We start from the raw sequence: 11,667 nt of genomic DNA, 5'->3' as shown, positions 1-11,667 counted from the left end.
TACCCCAGTGACCCTCCTATTATGTTCGATGTGGGATTCAGGACTCCCTCTTAGGTCCGTGACATTCTCCTGCACTCAACCTCGTGACGCCCTCGTCACGGAGGCTGGCCACCCTGCCTACCTCTCTCGAGGCGCTCGGCGTGGATGGAACGGTTTAGGGCTGGCTCTGATACCACTTGTCACGGGTCGAGACTTAAGCTCCGAACCCGCACGGCTCCGGGACTCGGGCATTCACCCTTCTGACTTCCCAGATCAGCCTTTCGCCACGGTTCACACCCTTGTGAGGTATTGTCCGCTCTGGCCCCCCTGGCCTAGTCCGCAGTCATGGGAGTCACTAAGTGCTACACGGTGAAGCCGTGGGAGTCACTAAGTGCTACACGATGGTCTGGTGTGATCTTGGTTCTGTGGATGGACTCGGCTTGACAGGGACGTCAAGCATTAAAGGTGGGGAGATTGTAACGCTCCCAATCCCACATCAAGAAGATGTGTGGATAAGGAATGATATATATGAAAAAACTTAATCTCAAAACTTGTGAGGTATCTTTTGTGGGACAAAACCGTGAGATCTTCGGGTCAAAACGGACAATACCTCGCAGATTGGGTGCGGGTCTCTACATTTGTAATGGACAATATGTAGAAAGTGTGGGAATTCAGCTCGATGGTTATAGGGTGATTGCAACTTACCCTATGCTCCCAAATCCAGACATTTTTTTGGTTAGGATTTAATGGTAAGGATAGAAAGATTTTGACTCAATGTCTTGAGTTAGCCTTTTCTGTTTCTATCTAATCCAACTATCCAACTAGAATTAGACCTCCACCCCGTCTGGGAACATTTTTTTTATTGTTTTTAATACTTATTTATGATTAATTTAATATAAAATAATAATAAATTGATAATGTGTATATATATGCTTCCAAATTTTCAATTATTTGAAATGATAATTTATTTAATAAAACTTATTATAAAATAAAATCAATTAATTAAAATAGATAATTTCGTGAACATAATCTTGGGATTACTTCCCGAACAGTTAGTAAAGTCCCATAATCATTTTTTATTTAGAATAATTATCACTTGTAATTTTTTTAAAATGTATATTTTAAGAGATTTTTTCCTAAATAATTATATATTATCATTCAATTTAATTAATTAATTTTTTTCATTTTATTTAGTAGTTTTAGAGCAGTTTCATAAATTTAATTAGGCAAATAATCACAAATCAAATTTAGCACTCTCATGTTATTGATGTTATTTATTGATTGGTTAATGAAGAAGTTTTCAATCCCATCCACTGCCAAGGGTAAAACAGTCATAGAAATGGATCAAGGTGGCCCGTGAATTACAATGTATTGTCAATTTGCTATGCCTAGCAAATTGCAACCTGCCATTGCAAGCAATATTAAAGACCGGAGATATTGAAAATCATTAATTATGAGTAGACTTATTTGTGGATAGGGTATTGGATAAAAATTTTCAAGTCTAGTTAGTTGGATTAGGTTTGTGAGAATATTTCCATTGCCAAGGGTAAAACTGTCATAGAAATGGATCGAGGTGGCCCGTGGATTACAATGTATTGTCAATTTGCTATGCCTAGCAAATTGCAACCTGCCATTGCAAGCAATATTAAAGACCGGAGATATTGAAAATCATTAATTATGAGTAGACTTATTTGTGGATAGGGTATTGGATAAAAATTTTCAAGTCTAGTTAGTTGGATTAGGTTTGTGAGAATATTTTATTATAAAAAAATAAAATATAATTAAAAAATATTAAAATAAATTATTTTGGTAATTTATTAATAAATTTAAATTAAATACTTAAATGGGCGAATTGAATGATTCGGCTAAAATAATAAAAAAAATTCTTAAAATTTACAATTTTATTTTAATTAGTTTTGATATTTTTATTATATTTAAATAAATTTTTAATTTGTACTTAATTAAAATTAAAATTTTTAATTTGTATCCAAATAAATTATAAATTTTTAATTTGTATCTTAATAAGTGTTTAACATAAATTATTTTTTATTTGAAATAAAAATTTATTTAGATATAAATTTAAAATTTATTTTAATATTTTAATCAATTGAGTCTTAAATAAATTTTTGAAAATGTCTAAGTCAGTTTCATTGGATCGAGACAGCCTTTCGGCGAAAAAACAAAAAAAAAATTCAACTTGACTTGTCATTACCATTTACCAAGAATTTGAAACCAGAGTAACAGTTTTATTTGGCAAACATGGCATATCAAATAAAGAGATACAACATAGTAAGTATAAAATATATCAAATAAAGGGATACAACATAGTAAGTATAAAATTAATAATTCGGCAATGAAAGATACCTTTTTTTAAAAATAATTTTCTTAGAGACTTGAAAACCTTATTGTCCAATAGACTCCTTGGGGTAAAGGAAGGACAAAAAACAATCATTTACTATGTTGTGAATGTTGTTTTCATTTCTTTTGCCTTTGTCCTTTCACTCCTTTCCGCAGCTTGACTTTGCATCTCCCAAAATCTTTTATTATCCCATGAAAGCCACACGTTCATGGCTAAACGATATTATAGAAAACACCAAGGTGGAAATGCATATACAAATATTAATAATAGTTATTATAATATATATTAAGGAAGAATTAGAATCTTCCTTTTGTTTGTGAATATTTGACATCAAAATTGGTGAAGCAAATCGTAGCGATTTGTGTTTGTCATGCTCATTTTAAGTTGACAGAACAAAGTAGAAGTAGAGCTTCTCCCAAGTTTCAGTTTCACCTACCTTCGTGGACAAAAAGTGAGAAGAGGTGACAGAAACGATAAAAGAGATGAGCAGCCTGGTTTTTGCTGTTAATGGACAGAGGTTTGAGCTCTCCAACGTTGACCCTTCTACAACTTTGCTTGAGTTCTTGCGTTCCCAGACTCCTTTCAAAAGTGTCAAGCTCAGCTGTGGTGAAGGTCTCTTTCTCTCTCTCTCTCTCTCTCTTTCTCTCTCCTTTTCCTGTTGTGTGTGTTCTAGTTTCAAGGTTTTGTCGACTTAAATCGATAAGGAATATAGATGTTGAGTTTCATCTTGAATTAGTAATTCTCCTAGTTGATGAACATTTTTTTTTTGTTTTTCATGTACTTTTGTCGATGCCAAATTATAAAAACTTTTATTAAGATTTTTATTTGCTTATGAAAAAAAAGTAGGATTTGAATTTTAAATTTAGTTTCTATTTCATAGATTAAATGGATTTTCTTCTTCTAACATGAATTGTGAAACTTTTAATGATCATGATTTTTCATCTTTGTTTTTCACTTAATTTGATGCATGATCGGATTTTTTGTCTTTTGTTTTTCGCCTGTAAGATGTTTTTGTTTTGTATGCCATTTAATTATGCATGATCAGAGATGGGCATGCTTTATGCAGTGACTATGATTGGTATCCGTTTAATAATTTTAGATGACGATGATTTTGAATCACTAAGAATAATTAAATCATTGTCTTAGAAAATAATTTAATTTTCATCAAAAGAAGTGAAAAATTTTTATCATTGAAGTTAAGTGATATAAAAAATTAATAATAATTAATATTATTTATCCATTTAATTTGTAAATTAAAAAATTATTTTTTAAATTAATTGTTATTATTTAATAATATAATATTTATATTTTTAAATTAATATATATTATAACAAGTTCAAAAATATTTTGTGTGAATTTTTTTGTTTTTAAATTTATTTATAATATAATCTTTTGATTTTAATATATTAATTTTATTTTTTTATTCAATTATCTTTTACATAATTTATACTATAAAAACAAGTTTATTATCAATAAATATTTTTTTTAATTTAATAATTTAATTATATTTATTTACAAATTATTATTTTTAAACAATATTGAAATCATTAAGTTGTGTAACTATTATAATATGTATGGTTATTTTGGTACTTTAAAATAATATAATATTTGATTTTTAATAATATCAAATATAGGTATCTTTAATTACTAAGAATTAAAAATAATATCAAACGCTACCTATAAGAAATAGGGACGGCAATCAAGCCCATCCCCGACAGGTTTCGGCCTAACCCGACTCTATAGGGTCGGGTTCTTTTTTTTTTAATTTCGAGTTTCGGGTCGGATCGATTAAAATTTGATAACAATCGGGGTCGGGTCGGGTTCGGGTATGCCTAAAACCCGACCCTACCTGACCCGACATTATTAAAAAATTATTTTTTAATTAATTAATTATTTATATATATATTTATATAATGATATTTTTAAATATTTATATTTAAAAAATAATATTTTATATTTTAAAAATAATATTTTTATTAATTTCGAGTCGGGTCAAGAAAGTTCGGGTATTTAAAAAATTCGGGTCGAGTTCAAGGCGAGCAAACCCGATGCCATCCCTGATAAGAAATGTGTTAGTGTCTATTAAATGTAATAAATATAAAATGATAGATAATATGTACTAATAATATTTTAATAATAAATCTAATAATACAAAGAAATAATAATTATAGAACCATAGCAGAATCAAGTATGATTAAATAGATAATTAAAATAGTTAAATTAACATTTTGAGTAAAATAATTATATTATTGTTTGATTTATCCTATTAATTATTCATGATTCATATCAATATTTATATTTTAGTATACCATTATTGTATTAAATATGTAATTTTAAATGGTAAAGATTTAAAAATAAAAATTTCAAAGTTTTAAATACTTATTGGTCTGACCCTGCTAGTTACCAATTAGAAGAACATTTAAAGCTAATTAAAAGACAGTGAAATTATTAAGGTGTTCATGAATCAGATGGAACGGGTCAAGCCCAATTGATCTTTCAAAATCCTTGTCTGACATCCAAGCCAACATGTTGGGGTACGAAAGCCTCAAATTTAAAAATATTAAAATATTAATATTTTAAATGTGTTTTAAAATTAAAATTAAATAAAAATAAATTTTGTTAATTAAATAATGGTCCAAGTTGAGCTTCAGTCTAAAAAATATTGTTCAAAGTCCGAGTTGAGTTAAGCCTAATCCGTGAGTAAACAAATAATCTTGTTCTTAAACAGATCTAGTTTTGGCCAAATTAATCCCGTTACCGATCAATTATTTCCACCAAATGGAGATTTTGGCATGGTTCTGATATGGTCTATTACTTGTTAAAAGAAATGGAAGAGATCTTTATATAGGAAAAGGCTTAACTTTTTGGGGACGCTAAGAAAAAGCTTCTCTAATACCATGCTAAACATTTTCTCCATGGTAGATAAGATACAATTATAGTTGTTGACTATCAGAAAAATATTAAAAGAAAATTATCCTCATAGCACCTGGGTTGGTTCAGAAATAAAAGAATAAGTATTCATTTGGATTTTCGTTTAAGATCAGTGCGACGTGGAGAAGTCAGTTTTACATATCTTATCTGTTATCTTACCATTTACTTTCTTTGTGCTGGTGAGCTACCAGATGAATGATATTGAATTGTTGGTTTTCCTGTTTAACAGGAGGCTGTGGCGCCTGCGTTGTCCTACTGTCCAAGTATGATCCAGTGCTTGACCAGGTGGAGGATTTGACTGTGAGTTCGTGCCTCACACTTCTTTGCAGTGTTAATGGATGTTCAATCACAACAGCTGAGGGAGTTGGAAATAGCAAGGATGGTTTCCACCCTATTCAGGAAAGGTTCGCTGGTTTCCATGCTTCTCAATGTGGCTTTTGTACCCCAGGAATGTGTGTTTCTTTCTTTTCAGCTCTTGTCAATGCTGATAAGACCAACGGGCCAGAACCCCGTCCTGGATTCTCCAAGCTGACAGTTTCTGAAGCAGAAAAGGCCATTGCAGGAAATCTTTGTCGCTGTACTGGTTACCGCCCTATTGTTGATGCTTGTAAAAGTTTTGCAACTGATGTTGATATGGAGGACTTGGGGCTTAATTCCTTTTGGAAAAAGGGAGAAAGTGATGAAGTAAAGCTGAGCAGATTACCTTCATACAATCATTGTAATGCAAGTTCTAAGTTCCCTGAGTTTCTCAAGAACGAAATCAAGGCAGGTGGCGATCTGTTTTCCGAAGGACATGGTTGGTATAGTCCTACTAGTATTGAGCAGCTTCAAAGCTTATTAGAAATGGATGACGACAATAATGGAACCACAATGAATATTGTTGTTGGTAACACAGGAACGGGTTATTACAAGGAATTACAATGCTATAAAAGATACATTGATTTGAAATATATTCCTGAGGTCTCAATCATTAGGAAAGACCAAACAGGGATTGAAATTGGAGCATCTGTGACAATTTCTAGAGCTATCAAAGCACTAAGGGAAGAAAATGAATATGAATTTCGCCAAGGTAAAATGGTGTTTAAAAGAATTGCTGACCATATGGAAAAGATTGCTACAGCTTTCATAAGGAATTCAGGTAGTATAGGAGGGAATTTGATAATGGCCCAGAGGAAACAATTCCCATCAGATATTGCTACAATACTACTTTCTGTGGGTACATTGGTGAATATAATGACTGGTCAGAAAATTGAAAACCTTACATTGGAGGAGCTCCTGGAGATGCCCCCTTTGCATTCCAAAAGTGTTCTTTTAAGTATTAAAATCCCTTGCTGGGAGTCTAGGAATAAGGATATTTCTTCTGAAAATGATACTAAGTTGCTATTTGAAACTTATCGGGCTTCACCACGTCCTTTGGGAAATGCACTTCCCTATTTGAATGCAGCCTTTTTGGCTGAGATTTCTCTTTGTAATAATTCTACTGGAGTCATGCTAAATAACTGTCAGCTGGCATTTGGTGCTTATGGGACCAAACACTCAATTAAAGCAAGAAAAGTTGAGGAATTCTTAACTGGAAAAGTTCTAAGTGTAGGCGTTCTGTATGATGCTATTAAATTACTTGGCACTATTATAACACATGATGATGGCATCTCAAGTCCTGCTTACAGGTCAAGCTTGGCTGTTGGCTTTCTTTTCGAGTTCCTAAGCCCCTTAATTGACACCCCTGCAGAAATTTCAGGTGGCTGGCTCAATGGATACGATAATGGTCAGTTTGATGAAATCAAACTCCCAACATTGATGTCATCGGCAAAGCAAGTGATTCAGTCAAATAAAGAGTATCATCCAGTTGGAGAGCCAATTCCAAAAACTGGTGCTGCCATTCAAGCTTCTGGTTAGTCATATCTTACAGAAAACTCTACTACTTCACCCTTATAGTTCACAAAAAGAATTTTAGCTTGTTGATGGTTATCTATGTTTCATAGTTTCATGAGTCAATAATTAATTGGTTTGGAACACAAAGAACAGGTGCTAAGATCATCTCTTTTTCTACATATCTGTGCACCATTGAATAGGGCTAGCACTAATGCAAGTGCCATTAGGGGGCTTCTTCGCTAGAAAAACTAGACTATTTGAGATAAGACCATTTTATTAGGCGTTTAAAGTGTTTTTTGATGGATTTAGTATTAAAGTTAAACATGGACGCATCTGTAATTAAGATTAATTGTTCCTCTTGAACTTGTGTACAATAGTGCATTAAATGGAAAAACATTTGTCACCATTGCTTCGGATGTCATCGGTAAATCTTCCTTTATTTATTGCTTTATTCTATATGCAATCAATTCTCATTCAGCTAATTATGCAGGTGAGGCTGTTTACGTGGACGATATTCCATCTCCAACCAATTGCCTCCATGGAGCTTTCATTTATAGCACAGAGCCTCTAGCACGGGTAAAGGGCATAAAATTTAATCCTGGATGGTCACCAGATGGAGTCGCTGCACTTATTACTGTCAAAGACATTCCTGGGGAGAATGTAGGCTTGGCGACCATATTTGGTAATGAGCCTTTATATGCAGATGAGGTTGCTCAGTGCGCTGGAGATCGAATTGCCTTTGTGGTAATTCTATGGTTTCATTATCTGCCTTTCCTTTTGTTTGCAGTAATTGTTATTAATATCGACATAGTCCAATGCTAAAAAAGTGTCCATTAGTATTTTGAGAACTTGATTATGGAAATGACTCTTTCAGGTTGCGGATACACAAAAACATGCAGACTTGGCCGCAAACCTTGCAGTTATTGATTATGACAAAGAGAATCTAGAACCACCAATATTATCTGTAGAAGAAGCTGTTGAAAGATGCAGCTTTTTTGAGGTTCCTTCTTTCCTTTGCCCCGAACAGGTTGGTGATTTCTCAAAAGGAATGGCCGAAGCTGATCATCAAATTCTCTCTGCTAAGGTAATTTCCATACTTTCAAGAGCCGTTTACTATATTTCATCATGGATTGCTAATGTATCTTTTGAATTGTTACATCTAGCTCAAACTGGGGTCACAATACTATTTTTATATGGAGACACAAACAGCCCTTGCTGTGCCAGATGAAGACAACTGCATTGTAGTGTACACTTCTAATCAAAGTCCTGAGTTCACACATGATACAATAGCTAAATGCCTTGGCATTCCCGGACATAATGTTCGAGTGATTATGAGAAGGGTTGGCGGAGGCCTTGGTGGCAAGGCCATAAAATCAATTCCTGTGAGTCTCAAAATCTTTCTGCAGTGTTCTCAGTTCATGAAAAAATATGCTTCTCTTTTGCACTTAGGGTGTGCTGCATGAAATTGAATTTGTCAGAAGCTATGGAAAGGAATATTGAATTAAAGCAACTAATGTATGAAGATAACTTTCAGGACATTTTTAGAGGGGAGTTGTTCTAAAATTTTACTCTATATTCTGTTCATTTTATCCATTAATTTTATACCCTCATGTAGGTTGCTACAGCGTGTGCCCTCGCTGCCTACAAGTTACAGCGTCCAGTCAGGATATACATGAATAGAAAGACCGATATGATAATGGCAGGCGGAAGGCATCCAATGAAAATAACTTATAGTGTAGGATTCAAAAGTAATGGGAAGATTACAGCCCTGAAACTTGATATACTAATCGATGCAGGGATATACCCAGATGTGAGTTTAGTTATGCCTGAACATATCGTTGGAACACTTAAAAAGTATGACTGGGGTGCTCTATCTTTTGATATAAAAGTATGCAAAACAAACCTTCCAAGTAGGTCGGCAATGAGAGCCCCTGGGGAGGTACAGGCATCATTTATAACTGAGGCTATTATTGAACATGTAGCATCCACCCTTTCCATTGATGTGGATTCTGTCAGAAATATTAATCTCCACACATACAACAGCCTTGACTTCTTTTACAAGAACAATGCAGGCGAACCTTTGGAATATACTTTACCTTCAATATGGGATAAGTTGGCCACCTCTTCAAGCTTCTACCGTAGGACTGAAATGATAAAAGAATTTAATAGGTTTAATAAATGGCGAAAAAGAGGAATTTCACGCGTGCCTACTGTGCATGAAGTGATTTTGAGACCAACCCCTGGGAAAGTATGCATTCTGAGAGATGGATCGATTGTTGTTGAAGTTGGAGGAGTTGAGCTGGGCCAGGGTCTCTGGACAAAAGTAAAACAGATGACTGCATATGGTCTTAGTTTGACCCAATGTGGTGGAACAGATGAACTTTTGGAGAAAGTAAGGGTCATTCAAGCTGATACCTTGAGTTTAATTCAAGGGGGTATGACTGCTGGCAGCACCACATCTGAGTCAAGCTGTGAAGCAGTTATACTTTGCTGCAATGTCTTGGTTGAGAGACTTACTGCTCTCAAGGAAAGGCTGTTGAAACAAATGGGATCTATAGAATGGGAGACATTGATTATGCAGGTATATATCTGAACTTCAGAATATTCTGACTTCATTATTTTTCCACTTTGATCACTGGATGAGTTATATATAACATTAATGCAGGCATATATGAATTCTGTGAACTTATCAGCAAGTTCATTGTTTATACCTGGCATTTCTTCCAGAGCTTACCTAAACTATGGTGCAGCAGTTAGTGAGGTGAGTTTATCTCTTTCCCCTATTGCTTTGATTTGTTGCTTGTCTTAAAATAAACTCACTCTTTGTTTAACTCCATTATAATTTTCCCATTGAACATGATATACAACAAATCATGCATCTATCTTGACATTGCAGGTGGAAATAAACCTTCTAACAGGGGAAACCACAATTTTGCAGACAGATCTTATATATGACTGTGGCCAAAGCTTAAATCCAGCTGTGGATTTAGGACAGGTTATAGCCTGAATGCAATCCTTTACATTTCAATTTTAAAAATTCTCTTTAGCCTTAGCTTATTTTATATTTTTCCCACAGTCTTTCTATGTCAGGCATTGCTTAATTTCCCCTTTTCCGAGCTTGTTCCACTTTTTTACACGCATTAAGTTGGTTCATCATGACTGATAATTTATGTTTTTGCAGATTGAAGGAGCCTGTGTTCAAGGAATAGGGTTCTTTATGCTTGAAGAGTACCCCACGAACTCAGATGGATTAGTGATTTCAAAGGGTACATGGACTTATAAGATCCCTACAGTGGACACCATTCCCAAACAATTTAATGTAGAAATACTCAACAGTGGACATCATCAAAATCGTGTACTTTCTTCCAAAGGCAAGTTTAAATTTTCGATGAAATCCAAATCATTTTCTTCATAAAATTGGTAAACATTTTATTTAAATATAGTAATTCATGTATTCATATTTATTTGTTTTATGTATAATAAATATAAAATACGAAAATCATTATGCTATAATTCGTATTTATATCTCAAATACAAAATATAATTTTTTTTAAATTTATTAAACTCATAATTTTTATTAAAATTTTAAATCATATAACTTTTATATATTTTAAAATTGCTGAGAACAGAGGCAGGGTGCTGTGCGGGCCTTGTCTCCCCAACTACCCAAACGTAAACAAATTGTTTTTGAGATATCTTATCTTAGCATCCAATCAGGGAAATTTAAGATTTTGGTAAGATATTTGGTTATCAATGATAAACACACGTAATGTATTAATTAATTGTAATTAATTATATTATTATTAACGTATCTTTTTGGTTCCCTCGACCGTGCTTGATGGCAACTTTATACTAATATATATGTCCCTTTGCAGCTTCCGGTGAGCCGCCATTAACTCTAGCAGTTTCAGTTCACTGTGCTACAATGGCAGCTATAAGAGAAGCCAGGCAACAACTTCTTTCATGGAGTGGGCAAAAGGAGTCAGATTCAACATTCCAGTACTTGGAGGTACCTGCCACCATGCCTGTTGTGAAAGAGCTGTGCGGGCTTGATAGTGTTCACAAGTTCTTGCAATGGACAATGGGAAAAAATTAGTTGAAGCAAATTCTGCTAGCTGGTTTAAAAATTTTATTCCTGATTTCACGTATAAAAATATAAAATTATAATTAAATAAAGTTCAAAGTTGAAACAACATATGTGAAATTAAATCTGATAATTTATATTATCGTATCGTTTAAAATATTATATTTATATTATATTTTATACAAAAATTATGTTTTATAATTCGTGTCGATATAAAAATATAAAATATAATTTTTATATTTTATTAAATTTATTTATGATTTTTTTAAAATTTTAAATCATATCATTTTTTATTTTTTATTTATATAATTTTTATATTATATTATCATATCATATTTTAAATTATTAAATCTATATAAAAATTCAGTGCTATATTATACCTGCTTATAAATATGGTTCGAAGTTACAGAAGGGAGCAAACAATCATTGTGCCTAACAATGA

The 11,667-nt window shown here is 33.1% G+C and overlaps 1 protein-coding gene across 1 annotated transcript; it reads left to right on the top strand.

Moving 5' to 3' along the window:
- The first annotated feature begins 2,725 nt into the window (after positions 1-2,725).
- On the top strand, positions 2,726-11,329 carry LOC111286215 (indole-3-acetaldehyde oxidase-like). Its single transcript, XM_022876083.2, has 10 exons — positions 2,726-2,950; positions 5,499-7,160; positions 7,632-7,885; positions 8,016-8,225; positions 8,305-8,523; positions 8,757-9,722; positions 9,807-9,902; positions 10,038-10,136; positions 10,323-10,512; positions 11,017-11,329. The coding sequence occupies exons 1-10, from the start codon at positions 2,821-2,823 to the stop codon at positions 11,235-11,237; spliced, it is 4,047 nt and encodes a 1,348-aa protein (XP_022731818.2). The 5' UTR covers positions 2,726-2,820; the 3' UTR covers positions 11,238-11,329.
- The last annotated feature ends 338 nt before the right edge of the window (positions 11,330-11,667 follow it).

Source organism: Durio zibethinus, chromosome 6 (assembly GCF_047325235.1).
Source record: "Durio zibethinus cultivar Kanyao isolate XHJ-2024 chromosome 6, ASM4732523v1, whole genome shotgun sequence".
Lineage (NCBI taxonomy): Eukaryota > Viridiplantae > Streptophyta > Magnoliopsida > Malvales > Malvaceae > Durio > Durio zibethinus.
The sequence above is the reverse complement of the archived record's forward strand: the minus strand, read 5'-3'. Positions and strand labels throughout refer to the sequence as shown.

Excerpts from the sequence above, each read along its gene's own strand:
- LOC111286215 (XM_022876083.2), top strand. The coding sequence starts at position 2,821 with ATGAGCAGCCTGGTTTTTGCTGTTAATGGACAGAGGTTTGAGCTCTCC. Across the intron at positions 9,723-9,806 it reads GGGAGACATTGATTATGCAG|GCATATATGAATTCTGTGAA; the intron begins GTATATATCTGA and ends ACATTAATGCAG. Across the intron at positions 10,137-10,322 it reads CAGCTGTGGATTTAGGACAG|ATTGAAGGAGCCTGTGTTCA; the intron begins GTTATAGCCTGA and ends ATGTTTTTGCAG.